Source organism: Candoia aspera, chromosome 9 (genome assembly GCF_035149785.1).
Source record: "Candoia aspera isolate rCanAsp1 chromosome 9, rCanAsp1.hap2, whole genome shotgun sequence".
NCBI classification, from domain to species: domain Eukaryota; kingdom Metazoa; phylum Chordata; class Lepidosauria; order Squamata; family Boidae; genus Candoia; species Candoia aspera.
The window spans coordinates 17,654,085-17,670,268 of NC_086161.1; the positions used below are offsets into that span (position 1 = coordinate 17,654,085).

The 16,184-nt window shown below is 41.3% G+C and overlaps 1 protein-coding gene across 1 annotated transcript; it reads right to left on the reverse strand.

Moving 5' to 3' along the window:
• Positions 1–2,942: 2,942 nt before the first annotated feature.
• CDCA2 (cell division cycle associated 2) lies at positions 2,943–12,500 on the reverse strand. The gene is made up of 11 exons (XM_063311294.1): positions 12,050–12,500; positions 10,981–11,114; positions 9,427–9,541; positions 8,963–9,153; positions 8,345–8,435; positions 7,517–7,725; positions 7,323–7,386; positions 6,418–6,488; positions 5,965–6,072; positions 5,442–5,616; positions 2,943–4,456 (listed from the first exon to the last, which is right to left on the reverse strand). Exons 1-11 carry the CDS (start codon positions 12,414–12,416, stop codon positions 3,501–3,503), a joined length of 2,481 nt encoding a protein of 826 aa, XP_063167364.1. The 5' UTR covers positions 12,417–12,500; the 3' UTR covers positions 2,943–3,500.
• Between the last annotated feature and the right edge of the window lie 3,684 nt (positions 12,501–16,184).

Consider the following 16,184-nt stretch of genomic DNA (forward strand, 5'->3'; position numbering starts at 1 on the left):
TGCTTGTACTTACTATGTTCCTGCACCAACCAGTTGTGGCACTGGCCTGGAGGTCTCTTCTGTAAGTTCCAGGAAAGCTCTTGATCAACTCTAAGGAAGCCAGCCTGCACACACATATTTGGTCAAAGAAAGAATTGTCTCAAGGGATAACGCAGCACAATTCATGAAGCATTTTTGCACATCCTTGTATTGCTGAGCATCAGAGAACACAGCAAAATCCTTATTTTCTAGAAGTGCAAACTGTAATCATGAGGTTATCCCTGTTTTGAGAAGTATTGCAGTTCTGTGCACAGGAGACAATTTATTTATGTTAGAAAAAAATTAGCTCTCAGCACATGTTCGTTAAAGAAAAAAAAAGTAGGTAAGTTTTCGGTTTAAGCCTGGATAATCCCTCTCCCCCCAAGATCACAGCATTGATCAAGAATAGGATTTTTTTAAAAAAAGAACTTTACTTGTAAAGCCAGACAGGCTGAACTCATACACGCAAGATTAGGCTAACATGAGGGTTGGGTAATTCAGTTTGATGTGGGAACAAAGCTGTTTTAGTAGAGTATGCTTTGTGAATCAGGGCTTCATGCAGTCAGTATACTTTGCTTGCATGTAACATGTTATGTGAACGTTATCAATTGGGCATTGTTAGCTGAACTTAGCATTTGTGACCCTGCTGCTGGCAACTTTTGCTAAGTAGTACAATGCAAGCTCCCCTGCATATAAATCTCTCTCCCAATAGAGGAAAACGAAACTGCTCTTGAAACAGTTAATGCTGAAAATTCATTTTGCCCTTCTGGCATTTGTCCAGATGTTCCAAATGGGAGGCAGATGCATTTGATTCCAAACCCCAACAGCGAGATGACAACCTCCAGGGCTCCAAACTGGGCAGAAGCTGTAAAGTGTGTGTTTCTTTATTTCTCAAAGGTGCAGTGTTTCACAGAGGCTTATGGTCACTGGATGAAGTGTTTTACTTACGCAGCTCAGAAGTGAACAGCCTCTTGCCAGTTCTGTTTTCAAGTCCAAGGGTCCCAAAAGCGCAGGGAGCAAGTTGCTAAGGGTTCAGCAAGACTTAGTTTACTTATCATTTACACGTCAAGTCCTGATTTTGCCCAGGTTACAATTGCTAGCTTTCAATTATTACTTGGACTGGAAGGGCTAAATAATAGCTGTTAACAACTCCTGAATCATCTTGGGTTGATTGCTTTATTATTTACACTCCATCTTTCTTCATATATTAGCAAACTGTCTTATGATGCCAAATGTGACCATGCTGCAGAATTAAACTAAGTCTGATAGATGGATCTCAATCTATCATTCAAGCATGTACGCACAGTGTGAAGCTTCCCCGCTGCACCGCCCAAATTTTACCTACTGCTTCTCAGTACAAAAAACAGTAAGAGCATTTAACAGCATCCATAAAATCGCAATGCAAAAAGTGAAATGATTTAAGATAATGCACATTTCAGACCATCCGAGCTGGAATGCAAGACCATGTTTTAAAATGAAATATATTTATTTTGTGCCTTCTGGTAGCAATAAAAGGCTTTGGGTCATTTACTGCTTAACCCACAACACTAAAATATACAGAAACTATTTAAAAAAAAAAAAATCCTTCCAAAGTCTTCTGAACTGGGAACATCAAAACTAGATCACCAAAAAATAAAAATTACAAGCTAGCACTATGTTTTACTGTTCTAAAGACAGCTGTAATGCAAGCACTATTCAACTTCCTGTACTGGGAAATGAAAATACAGTGGTACATTCAGCTCTGTGTACAATTGCAGTGAATCAGGCTGGTAAGGAGAGGGAAGGAGATGGAAGAAGTATGATCCTAAGTGCTGCAAGGATGGCCTTACAGCTCTCACCACCTCTAAAAGAGCAAGGGAGAAGACATACTCTATATAGACAGGCAAATGTGGAACTGTATCTTTGCTCACCTTGTCCAACAGGATATCTTGCAGATATTTCAAGCCTATGCATTGGGAGTGCTATTTAAGGCTTAGGGGCAATACAATCCAAAGCATCAGGTGATTGTAAGTTGCCTGCTCTCCTGTTATACAAGGCATCACTGTAGCCAGATGCAGCGGCATTATGAAAATAACACAAACATGTTGTGTGTTTGACATAACTGTTTCTAGATATACAGTTTTGCATATATATTCTTCCAAACCCAGAAAAATATCCTTAGACATTCCAACATAATTTTCTGCTAACACTGCCCTCCCACAAAAGAAATAAGGATTATGTGGATTTATTTTTATTTGTTCATATTCAATACTAGCGGTTAAAGAGAAATTCTCATCCATACAGCAAGACAGGCAAAAAGAAACTGGGATCTAGTAAAGGCCCTATATTACCCAATGAATACTTCTTAGATCCCTGGTGAGCTGCATGCAGATCCTTCTGAACTGAGGCCCACTGCCAGTTTGGCCATGCTACTTTATTTCTGAATGCAACACATGTCTGCATAAATAAAATTCTCCACTTAGAAATAGCCTCCCGTGATTCTACTGTAGGTGGTGAAAATGGGAAGCATCTGAACACCAATATAGAGGGTGAAAACAGACCAAGCATAACCAAATTCATCTATGATTATAACAAATGATCAGCTCAGCGAAATAAATTACTTTCTTCTCTAACCCTTCACTTATTTCTTCTGATTCTAGTTTAGCCGGTAAATAAGATAACAAATGCCGCAAGCTTTAGCTTGACTGTTACTGAACATCAGTCTGGTTGCAATGCAGCCCAAGTTAATGCCCTTTTCAATGCCTACTAAGTCAACAGTAGTGCTAAACAGGGAGTTAATTTTCTCTCACTGACAGTAAAGGTGATTAGAACAATCTCCACTTTGACTGGCACAGTCCAGCCCTACCTGAAAAAGGATTAAAATGCATCTACGTCCACCTGAATTTTGTCACTGGTATTTAAAAAAAAACAAATACCACAACCTCCCAGCATGGTGATATGCATAAGTGTTAGAAACACCCGTGTCACGCAGATGCATAAAACTCATGCACAGCAGCACTCCTTGAGAAAGGAGGGAGGAAGACAAAACACTTTGTGACTGCCCCTGTCTGCCACCCAAAGGTGTAGCACCCAAGATGTTCTTTTAGGACTTTAATGATGCCCATGGTCCAAAACGTTTGAAGACCCTTTTCTAGTGATACGTGCTTGGTCTTATCCACATTTCTGGCAGAACCCCATTGAGCAGTGGGTGATTAGAACCACCCAACCTTCAGAGGGTCAGCCTTGACAGCTAGATGCAATCATGAATTTCCAATTACTTCTGAGTAGAACCCATTTTATTGGCCTTCCTTTCTCCATTTTTGTTTTTAGTTCACCCACTCCTTCTCTCAATTTCCTTTTGGAAAAAAAATGGAAAGGGAAGAAGTCAAAGGTCTACACATGAAAAAAAACACACATATGAATGACATTTAAAAGCTCTGCATAACTTGAATGGCGGAAGCAAAATCCTTCACATTCACCCTTCAGACAGCATCAATCTTAGTTTAAAGAGTAGGTTGATTCTTCAAGAACTTTTTCATTTCAGAAGTCTTTCGATGGCAGCGGTCACTTTTGTAACCCAGACTGGCTCTTCTATTCCTCTGAATGTGGAAGGCAACACTTTGATCTTTTCCAGCACCCAATACGCAAAAGCTCCTTCTTCTTCTTGATCCAGAAGGGCTAATCACAGCATGCGTTGATTCTTGAGGACCAGAAGAGGACAGCCTTCTTTGGACTTTGCAGCCAGATTCCAGAGGAACTTGGCCTAGGAAATCATCAGCAGGGATCTGAATCCACGCAAGGCCCTCACTTTCTGCATCTTTCCGCCCCCTCATGCTGCGTCTCACTTTTTTCGTTGCACTCTTTTCCTCAATAGAGCATAAATGGTTTAAAAGTGCAGTGTCATCTGCTGTCAAAGAGCAAGGTGGCAAGCCTCCCAGATTTCCTCCAGGAACACCAGCACCGTTTCCAGGACTTTGGGACTGAAGGTCCTCAGTATTCAGAAAGTCTCCAGTCAATCTTCTGCTGTTTCTTGGGATCCTTTCAAAGTTCACCTGATTGCTTTCACTCATTAGCTCTGCCTCAAAATCTACAGTGAAAAATGAAGCTCCTTTAGCCTTGATATTTTTACTAGTTCCACACATGTTCAGCAACTCCGCCAGCTGCACTTCTGCCCCACTTGACAGACAGTCACTTCCTACCACCTGTTCATTTCCATTTAAAGAACTCTTCAATTTCCCAGGAGGGTTCTTTTCAGGCAAGTATCCAGGAAGCAATTGTTTTCTATTGTTCAGAGTGAGGTCTTGAAGCTGCAAGAAAGAACTAGGTATGCTATCTTCTTCCCGAAGATCCAGGCTGGAATGCTGACAGTGGCTGTCCTCTTTTATAGCATGCAGTGGGCTCTTTTTGTCTTCAGCAATTTCATTGATAAATTTGGCAGGCAGGTCACTTAAAGAATCATCTAAAACAAAGTTTTGAAGAAACAAGGGAGAATGTGATCTTGGTTGGAGCTCGTTCTCCACTTCTAGAACTATTTAGCCCAAGCTATGAACAAATAAACAACAAAATCCCACCCCCTAGCTTTAAAGACATTTTGTCTTATAACATCCTCCTTCAACTCTAATGATTCACCACTAGCCATTTCCTTACTTCCTAGAATTAAGAAACTGCATGGGAATTTAACATGCTATATTCTTGGTCTTTCACCAAAATCCGTTCATTGCAATCTGTCCCTTTTTAAAGTAGCTTCTTGACTTCTGTCCTTGCTTATTTTGTCTCTTTTTGAAGGATTTTAATGTCATAGAGGAACCAGCAGTCCTGGGACATTCTATACTTTACATTCATTTACTAGTGAATGTGAAGTATATAATCCATATGCTAAGCTATTGGAAGTACTCTGGCATTGCCCACACATCCTAAGATCTTGGAGGTGGAAACAAATTTGCTTATATTATGAAATATCCATTACCTACACCTATACAGTAGTTCATCATTTTTTTTTCATTGCCAAGTGACATAAATCCAAGATGCATAGAGAAAAAAGGTACATAATTTTTAAAAAACCTGCTAAAAGGCAATATAAACATTCCTAATTAGTGGATATCTAAACCAGTGTTTCTCAACCTCAGCAACTTCAAGATGTGTGGACTTCAACTGCCAGAATTCCCCAGCCAGCATGGCTGGGTGGGGCATTCTGAGAGTCGAAGTCCACACATCTTGAAGTTGCCGAGGTTGAGCAACACTGACCTAAACTGTAACAATAGTAGGTCTGTTGCAATTGTGATAAAATGTAAAATCCACCCACATTCAACAGAATTGTACTTCCTGCCTCTGATGTTTCATTATTTTAACTTCTCCTGCAATCTTTTCTAACGTGGCAATCGAAGGGGCCTTGTTAATCCACCAGTTCACACCAGTGAAGAAGAGTAGCCTACAATCCTACCTACCTGAGGTAGAAGCTTCTAATGTTGGTGTGTTTGGGTAAGAGGAAAAAAAGGAGGCATCTTCTGTTGCCTCAAGGATCGGACTCAAGAGAGGTTTCTTCGAAACGGTCTCTCGCTGCCCGTACAATGCTTTCTGCTCCTTCTTCTTCCCCTTCCTCTTTTTCCCTTGTTGGGAAGCCTGAAGATAAATGGGAGGACACTACAAAAGTCCATTTAAGATTCAGTGACAAAGACTGCCAACATTTCTAGGCACAACTGAACGCATAAACTAAGCTTCCAGATGAAATCATGTCTTGGGTTTTTATTTATTTTTTTTAACCTTATCACTATGGATTATATATATCAGGCACATCCAGAGCTGACTTGAATTGCAGCAAAGGATATAGATAATAATTCAGTAAAATGTGTTTAACAAATCTGTTTTTAAAAAGCTTGGCCTAGGACAATGTGTGAAATCAGCTGCCATAAATGCCACTGTTAAAGAGAAAAATATAAACTACATATGTTGATAATGTAAGTTACTCACTGGGGCCTTTTTAGGTTTGGTTGAAGTTTTGGCTTTCTGGAATTTGCCGGGCTGATTCTTGGCTTCAGTTTTGGTTGCAAGATTTTTTTCTTCTGCTTTCGCAACACACTGTTTGGAAATATCTGTATTACAAAACAGGGACTGGTACTGTACAAAAACTATATCTTTATATAGGGAACTATAGAAAAAAGGAATACGTAGTGAAATAGCACTACACAACTTAGAGTTTTCAAAACAGAATTTTCCATCTCACTGATATTCTTTTGTTTACCATTATTTTTGAGATACGCAATAGATTTCATATTCTCATCCATTAACAGCATCTGTCAAATAGCCATAGTGGGGGAAAAAACTATTTCAAAAACAGGTATCTGTAAACAGAATGGAACGTCCCAGCAAAGCTATTCACTCATGTGTATTAATCAACTTATGAAATATTTTTTTTATTTATACCTTCCTTTTAGCAGAAGTCCGAGTGGTTCTAATCAAAGGAGCCTGATGGTCAGGAGAATTATTTTTTGTTTCTAAAAATGAGCAAAAGTTAAGTTAGGCACAAAGCTTTGGCACTTATTTCAGCAACATGTATGGTAATTTCTTTATTCGAAGCATATACTGCTCCTTATTTTTAAAATCCCAAAGCAGTTTAAAATAAGAAATATATTTTTAAATAAGGAAATAAAAGAACGGATAAAGAGATAAAAATTAATGGCTGGTAATGGCAATGGAAGACAAACATAAAAAGACAGATGCCTAAGGCACATATGAGAGCCAGATTGGGGTAGTGGTAAAGGCATCAGGCTAGAAACCGGGACACCGTGAGTTCTAGTCCCACCTTAGGCACAAAGCCAACTGGATGACCTTGGACCAGTCACTTTCGCTCAGCCCTAGAAAGGAGGCAATGGCAAACCACTTCTGAAATCTTGCCAAGCAAACTTCAGGGACTTGTCCAGGCGGTTGCCAGGAACCAACACTGACTTGAAGGTGCACACACACCCACAAAAGGCACCTATGCACATGGTATGGCACACCACAAAGCTGAGGCCATTCTATAAGACAAGTATTGCTGCAAAACATAACTGTCTCTACACCACTACCAAAAAGCAATCTGCAGGTCATTGTTCAGAGGGCAGGTCCTCTGTTGGGCTGATAGACTTATCTATTTAATCCATTTATTAGCCACCTCAATTGCCAAAGGAACTCAAGGTAGTAGTATGCAACAAAAAAATTAAAAGTGCTCTTGGGTAACCTGGCCCTATGCTGTTTAGGGTTTTTTGTAATAACACTAGTATTTAGACTCTGGTTCTCTAGCAGACTATACTATAATGCAAATTGTAAAAAATATAGGAACAAATCCTCACCTTTGAGGTAGGAGGTCCCAGGAAATATTGGAGTGGCTACTTCTTCCGATGATCCTTGAAGATCCTTTAACAAGGAAGCAACAATTCAAGCATTAAGTTCTTGAAAGACCTGGACAAGGTTCTTTAACTGACTTCACAGTATTATTAAGATTTGCAAAACAAAATAAGCATATAGTTAATAATTATATACCAACCTTCAAGCCTTCTGGTGAGATTTTGACTGGTGCTTTCTTTAGAACAGAACGAAGGGAATTGGAAAATAAATGACCTTTGTCCACAGGGGTAATGGGTGGTTTGCTCTCATCAAAGATTTCCAGGCTCTGCTTTTCTGAAAACCGAACTTTCTTACGGCTGTCTTGAGACGTACCATTTCTGCTTAATTCTTTGTTTGTAGACTGGGCACCTCCACAGCACAACAACAAAAATCACATTGCTCTACTCAATGATAAGCCACACATACCTCCACAGAACATGTGTCCATTGCTAAAATAAAACCATTCCTTTCCTCTGCAGACATAAACAATAACATGCTTAAAAATGCGTGATCAGTCTTCATGCTATATTTGAATTAAATAACAGAAAACAACTTATGGACTTGCACGTCAAGGTGACTAGAATTTAGTTTGCAGCTTCCAACACTGCAGTGAGTAACAGTACATGAACATTTAACTTAACTAATTCATGGTTATTAAGCAGCCATTTCTAATTTGGCATCACTGAACATACTGATAGGAATGACTGCAGATGTTGTTGAATACGTTTGGAAAATGGACTGTTTCTAAGAATCAGTAGAACACGTTAACTTGCAAAGCTAATCTGAAGTATTAATTCAGCATTCAAAACTATTTATGAACCATTTTCATAGTTGTATCTGATATTTCAAAAACATGATTAGCAAGACTCGCTATAAAATCAAACATCATCAAAATGGACACTATTATTGTCTCTGTTTTCAGCCGAAAAGAAAATCTACACACCTTTTTTTATTAAAATAAAGCCTTAACATGCAAGTTAATTCTTACCACATTCACTCTTTGATATGCCCATACTTGGAGAAGCTACCAAAGACACACTTGTGGATTCCACAGCATTTGCCGGTGAGAGCAGAATGGCCTGGGAACACACAATTCAAGTTTCTATTTTGACACATTATTTTAGTTTACATAGATGATTAATTACCATCTTTGGGACATAGCCATTCAAAACAATGCAGAAAAATCTTGGGAGTGGGGAAATAGAGAGCCTGCTGTGCTACCAACCCATCCACTGGTTGCTTGGCTTCTAAAATGAAGGCTATAGGAAAACTTAAAGAGAAGGGAATTAAAGTATGTCTCATTTCCTACACTTCTCTTCCATGGAATAATTGAGACTCTCACTATCTTTGATAGGCTAAAGAGAAACACAGTCAAAATGGGTGCTGTGCTCAATGAAGAGCAAGCATCAGAGTGAATCAATTGGCCAACTCCCATGAGATGAACTTCACAGGCACATTGTATAGATTCAAAGGGAAACAATTATAATGTCACTACTCTTTTATATAGTCTGAAGCTACTAAAAGTATCTACCATTTTGTATAGGGAGCACAGTTGGCAAAATCATACAATGCTATCTACTTCTACAGAGATATCCATAATTCATACCTTAGACACAACATTTGTGCCAGACAGAAAGGGTTCCCATGATGGAAATCTGGTACTGTGCATCTGGATATCAGCTGAAATATCATCTCCATTCATAAATTTATTATTTAGGTTTTCTTCAAAAGCATTACTCTTATCCTCCAGTGACCATACCTGGCTCAGCTTTGATTGCTCATGCAGTCTTGTGTTTGCTGTATTCAACACAGTTGTAAACATTACTAAATAATATCCATCATAAAGGACTGATCGTTTTTCAGCTATACAAGCTTTTAAAGCAATATTGCAACTCATCATTCAGTTTCTCTCCCTCTAATATCCTTTCCCCCCAAAAATCATAATTTAAGCCAGAAAAAAAGGTCTTGGCCAAAGTATTCAAAAAAAATTGTACTGTGCTTCTTTAACAAACATTCTTTGTTTAATAGTAAAATGCATATTGTAACTGAGGTTAGATGTGGGTTACTTACAAGCTGTCTGAATATGGAGTGCTTTTTCTTCAGTTTCTTCAAGTGGTTTAAATGAGGATTGGAAGGCAGCTATTTTGTCCTTCAGCAATGTGTTCCGATGTTGAAAAGGACTGGACTGCTCAAACTACAAGGAAGTTTCCAAACAATTTCAAACAGGCATATTACAGAACAGTTTTTACTTTCCTCTACCTCCCCAAGCCCTAGCAAATTTGAAAAGTCTCCAAATTTCAAGCAATCCAAATATTTAAGTTTTATTTCAGTATGTCATATTATTACTTACTCAAAGCTATCTATCTATCTATCTATCTATCTATCTATCTATCTATCTACCTACCTACCTACCTACCTACCTACCTACCTATTTTACAGGTACTGGCCAATCAACCAGACATTGTGGTAGCAGACAAGGACAGAAGACAGAGGTGGTGATAGATGTAGTGGTACCAAGGGATAGCAACAACAGGAGGGAGTACGAGAAGCTGGAGAAGTACCAGGGCCTGAAGGAGGAACTAGAGAGGATGTGGAAAGTGAAGGCCAAAGGGGTCCCAGTGGTGGTAGGGGCACTCGGGGCTGTGACACCTAAGCTGGGAGAGTGGCTCCAACTGATCCCAGGAGCAACATCAGAGCTCTCTGTCCAGAAGAGTGCAGTGATGGGAGCAGCTAAGATACTGTGCAAAACCCTCAAACTCCCAGGCCTCTGGTAGAGGACCCGAGGTTTAGGAAGGCACATACCACCCATAGGGATGAGAAGGGAATTTTTTTACTGTACTTCTACATTTAAGGAGACAGATTTTAAACAATTGTTGGTTGCATAACCTACATTTTGTTGGATTCATACACAACGTCAAGTTATAAACCATTATATACAAACCACTACTCTTGGATTCCTATGCTATCCTAAGGAAAAACTGAACAAACCGAGTTATGGCTTAGTGCAAAACCTGAATCCAGCCAATAAAGCTTAAAATGCAGTTAAATGCTTTAGGACCTCTGAAATGCCTCTCAATTCCAGGGCAACAAGGGATTAACTCCTGTCAGCGCCTACTTGGAAAACAGAGTTAAGAGAAGACCTCCTGCATGGAAGAAAATACACCATCGCCACCCAGTGGCAAGCAGAAAATTTAGTAATCCACCAAAACCTGACCTCCTCCTTAATCCAAACTCCAAAACAGCTCCTGTTAAAGTCAGCAATTGGGTTTTCAAAGCATTATATTCTCAGCACATCCTTGGAGCCCATGCTAGACTTCAGAAATAAATCAATGGTTCTTTGTAAACATAGGTTTTCAAAACGTATAGTCAAAATAGCCAAACTTTTTCAACAGGACCTGGAAATGTTCTAACATCCAAGTGACTTGCTCCAATTTGGGTAGAGTTACCAGATCTAGGCTACAAAAAAAATCTATTTCCTTTTGTTGCCATCTAGCAGTCATCTGGAGTTCTGCATCCCAGGTCTGGTAACCCTAAACATAGGTCCTTTTGACCTGAAACATTTTGCACACTGCTGAAAAAAACCGAATGGTTTAATGCTTATACTCTGAGTTCCACTGCACTTACTTGCAACACAGTTTCTTGCATCCTCATTCTCCTTTGCTGAGCAATATATCGGATGAGAGACTCATTTTCCGGAGAACCTCGTGCTCCAATCGCAGACCGTCGTCTAAGTTTTTTCAATATATTCTTGGATTCCTCTAAAATAAAGGCAGCCCATAAGAAACATCCAGCGAAGATAAAACAGAAACATCCAAACGAGCATAGGTTTGTTAAATATCTATGCCAGTTTTTTTTAACCTAAACTGCACTAGTAATTTGAAAACCTGCTTTCAAGGAGGGAAAACCTTTAGTACCCTGCTTCATCTGGGGATGATAGGAGTTAAAGTACCCACAAGGACACATTCGTGGATGGTTGCTGTTCTCCTACTTCAAATAATCCTTATTCTGTGGAGGTCTTGGTGCTCTCTGAGCTTAGGTGTCTGCCTGCACACGTTTCAGCAGGGTGCACTGCCAGTGAGGTTAAGGAGTTTCTCACAAGAGATGATCAGACTCAACAAGCGTTTCAACCGGGAAACTATTAGCATCTTAGACCAAGCCAAATCCAAAAATACTAGAGAATTTCTGGAAGCTTGGCATTCAGACAAATCAGCCATCAATAGACACAGAGATAAACCACATTCACACACCATTCAAAAGACACAATAAAACATCTAGGAAGGAAACAAAAAGACTACAATACATTCCCTCCAGCAGCACACATTCAGATAAGCAGTGATCAGCACCAGAGAAACAATTAAGCAGAAAACAGTATTCTAATCAAGGAACTACCAAGGAGGAAATTACACCCCCACCAAAACTTGCAGGGCAAGCTACTGTATATAAACAGGGAGCAAACCCCACACTCCCTTGCACTGATGTTACCTAGTTGGGTAAGGAAATGTCTGCAAGCAAACAACCAAGCTCAGAGAGCACCAAGGACTCCAGAGTTCAACCCTGAGCTACAGAGATTCTCTTCTATTGGAATCCTTATTCTGTTGCATTGCAGAGGTAAGTTCTGAAGATACCATTCTTCAAAATGCCAGCTGCTTAATGGGTACTTTCCCCAAGCATCCCCGATGGCCATAATCCTTACCTTTACATTGTTTTGTAAAAAACTCTGGTGTAATTCCATAATCAGCTGCAGTGCAGTCAGAAAAGTCTCTAGATGGTATAACTTGGCTGTTTGCAATTTCAACGTTTGTTTTCACTTCTGATTTTCTCCTGGCAGTTGTCCAATCACTTGTATCATTCATGGTGCTAGACTGATGGTTTATCAGTGTGCTTCCCACACTGTTCAAGCTCTCAGAGATGATATTTGCTGCTGGAGCATCTGATGACCCTCTTGTGATGAGATAGTCCATCTTCTTCATACTATTGATCGAGTTTCCACATCCCAAATACAAGTTGCATTGAGTATTAGAACACTCAGAAAGTACCTTTTTAGTATTCTGATTCTCCATTGGGAATGCCTTTGTTGCTTCCAATTCATCAGTGATATTACTGCTTTCTTGAGAAATAGCTGTTCCTTCAAATTTGGACTTTTAAGCAATATCCTACTACAGAAGCATGGATATCTTTGTTTTGAAAGAAAAGGATAATGTTAGACAGAGCAGATAACTAGTCCTTTGCCTGGTTACCTATATAGCATGTGATCTGCTCTATGATTAATAGTATTTGGGCTTCTCAGGCTTAGGAACCCAAGTTCACCAAAAAATACAACCACAACTCTAGCACCTGATATTTATGGCATTCTGCCTTGGACTCTGATGATACTATACACCAATGTTTCTCAAGCTTGACAACTTTAAGAGGTGTGAATTTCAACTCTATGAATTCCCCAGCATGGGAAGCTGAAGTTCATCATAAAGTTGCCAAGCTTGAGAAACACTGCTATACACCTATAAAAACTAGGAACAATAAGTAGCTTTACCCTTCATACCTTTGTTCAGTTGCTTTTAAACTGGTTAAAGAGATGGCCAGCACTGTATCTAACAAGGCATCAAGTTCCAAGGTCCAGTTATGTGCTGTGTAAAAGGAAAACAAAAAACCTTGCGTATCCTGAATCTTCCTACAGCTGAATGGATGGATCCACTGAGAAAGAGGGAGAAAACCTATAAGCATGTAAAGGAAGAGATGTTGGCAGCTACAAATAACATGAAAAGCAATATATTAATGTACCTTCTTCAACAAAATAAGATTTAAAATCCACATATGTTCTCTCCTCCTAGCCCTACGTTCTCATTTTCAAAGTAACGATTTCTGTGGTCCACGTTAGCTCATGGCCCTGAATAACTGAAAGCCAAGAAGGTGCTAGCAAGATTTCTGTAGTGTGTTCTGTAATGATTCAGCCACATAATTTTCTTGGCAACAGTATGCAAGTGATGCACCACTGTCATGTCTTCTCAAATTCCCAGCCTAGACTTCAACCCGGTGAGCTCCTCATGACCTCCTATCCAAACATTAACCAGGTCTGATCTGGCCATTAGATACGTTCAAGCCAATACACAACTGTACATCACTCACAAGGACTCACGCAGACATACAACAGGTAGCCACGTAGACTCAAGTAGAGAAACACAGCATTTTCCATGAATTACTTCCTTTCCATAAAAATTTTGGAATGGCCATCAAAATCTCCAGGCATGAACATTATTGAAAATCTTTGGGGAGGTCTCCAACACGCAGTGCATCCAAAGAGTCGTGAGAATACTTCTGAGTTCCACAAAGAAGTTTTAGACTAGAAATTCTCTTAGCTGGTTACAGGAAACGTTTGGAAGCTGTCATTTTGCACAGCAAAGTACTCACTGAAAGGCTGCTTTAATTTCTGCACCTCCCTATTCACTGCTTTCTTATTTTGAATAAGTAAACAGATGCACGTAAACAACACAAACACATGCAAGCGCGATGTGTTTCTCATCGTACCAACGAGAGGTTGGGTCAGCTTCTGTTCACTCAGGGATTCATGACATTTGACCATGGATGCCTAAACTTTTCCAACTCTAATGGACCGCAAACTCTGTTCTCCCCACTGCAGGTAAAATCCGGGCTGACTGGGACGATGGGGGTTGCTGTCTAAAGACGACAGCTGGGACTACTAAACATACTCAAATGCAGCGTAGCCCTGAAAATGAGATATCCATCGAGGACAAACAGTGTGGAGATGACCTTCCGTTGCCTACATTCATAAAGCATGCTTGCCACGGTTCCTGCATTAAGCCCTTTTCTAGATTTGCACAACCCACTGGACTAACCAACTAGTCAAAGAGGGTCCGACTTAGAAGGTCATGTCGACAAATAGGAATGAGAAGTGACCTTCACAGCAACAGAGATAAGGCGTCCAATTAGAGAGGAAGAAATCAGGCTGTACCTAATTTGGAAAGTTAAACTTGAGAATTCTAGAATGTGCAAACTCATCATTTATACCTGACTACAAAAGGGTGTTGCTCCCCTTGCACAGGGCCGGCTGCACTCAAGGCTCTTGCCTTGTGCGCTAAATAAATTTTTTGAACTCAGAACTGGGGTTTGGGACGAGGAATGAGCCACAGGGAGGACATTCTTCCAACAATGCTGTGCAGCGGCCAGTTAGATCTTTAGCTGACCTGAACAAACTTTGTGTCATGAGTGCCGTTGAGCTGAAGTCATCAGCGCAATGGCACACATGACAATAGCAAGGAAACAGGAGAAGGGGCTCAAGATAAGTAGCCATCAACTCACAACGACTAACGGCCAACAAACAATAACTAAACGGATCACGGAGCACACCCGAGCCATCAGCGCCAATACAACGGGGATCGCCCAGCTGACAGCAATCACCGGATGAATAGAAAACCCGATGATGGGCGATCCCGGAACGCCAGCGGGGCCTCACAACCCCTCACCCACTGGCAGGGCAACGTATTGGACAAAGGGGGGTGACGTGACCGCGAGTGAGGGGGCGCTGACCGGCGCGGGGTATTTAAACCCCGCACCGGCGCGCTCCTGTCACTCTCAGCTTTTTTCTTCCGACGCTGTAACTGCGCTGTGAATAAACCAGAGCCTGATCCATCGAACCAGTGTCTGAGTATTATTCAGAGGCAGGCAGCGCATGACACTTTGGCTGGTTGAACATAAGCAGGTCAGACCTTGCTAGGCCTTTGAGGTCATCCAGACAAGAAGCACAGCCTTAAATACTAGTTCTATCTTTTTTGGAAGATAGCATCTTGCCAGTCTGGGAGTACATCTCTTACATTAGCTGAATCTTGCAAGACTGAAAGTCTTTCTCCCCATCTCTCCTTTTACTCTCTGGAAAACCAGGGAGGGTCCCTTCTGAAATGCTTCCCACCCTTTTTTCCTTTTGCGGGCTGAGATACCTCTTGCATGATGGCTGTCCAGTCTACAGAGCTTCCTCCTCTCTCCCAAGGTCATCTGCCGCACGATTACAGCCCTGGACCAAGGGGGTCTCTAAACTTGTGCATCTGCCACACTCCCTCTTTTGCACCTGCATCAGTGGGGAAATCTGCATTCACAAAGGATGTGGCGCTTCGCTTCTCCTTGCTTGGAGTTTGCCTGGCATATGCAAGTTGGCCAGGGAAGCCTAGGCCAGTGTTTTTCAACGTTGGGCACGTTAAGATGTGTGGACTTCAACTCCCAGAATTCCCCAGCCAGCATATGCTGGCTGGGGAATTCTGGGAGTTGAAGTCCACACATCTTAACGTGCCCAACGTTGAAAAACACTGGCCTCGACTTTCGCTTGTTGCATTTCTACGGGACCATAAATTTAATCCTGCATCCTTCGGAGCTTTCAGGGGTCTCCTGGGCTTACCTTAAATAGGGAAAAGGACGCGCCCTCGGTGCGCTTGAGTGGCCGGAAGCAACTCGATCGCGCCGCTCCGACTTCTCCGCTCGCGAACCGCCTCCGCTCGCGCCCTCCATTCAAAAGGGGTCGTCACCACCTGCCAGAGCCATGTATCCCTCCGCCGCACGATATGGCTCCTTTTCTCAAACCAACGGAATCCGAACTGGTCTCCCGGCCTCAGATACGGAGCCCGCTGGGGGTGCCTGCCCTCTCCTCCCCTGTTGAAGGAGACAAATCGGGCGCCCGCCGCGGACTATTTTTTCTCTCCCTCCCATTCCCCCTGGCAAGAAATCCCGGCCCCGTGGATGGATTATTCGCTCAAGACGATGAAAGAACGGTTGAAGCATCATGTGATCCCAGCTGGGCCAATGAGGAGCGAGGCTCGCCTTTTCGG

Excerpts from the sequence above, each read along its gene's own strand:
- CDCA2 (XM_063311294.1), bottom strand. The coding sequence starts at position 12,416 with ATGGAGAATCAGAATACTAAAAAGGTACTTTCTGAGTGTTCTAATACT. Across the intron at positions 8,436-8,962 it reads GCACAAATGTTGTGTCTAAG|GCCATTCTGCTCTCACCGGC; the intron begins GTATGAATTATG and ends GTGTGTTCCCAG. Across the intron at positions 4,457-5,441 it reads ATTAGAAGCTTCTACCTCAG|ATGATTCTTTAAGTGACCTG; the intron begins GTAGGTAGGATT and ends ACTTTGTTTTAG.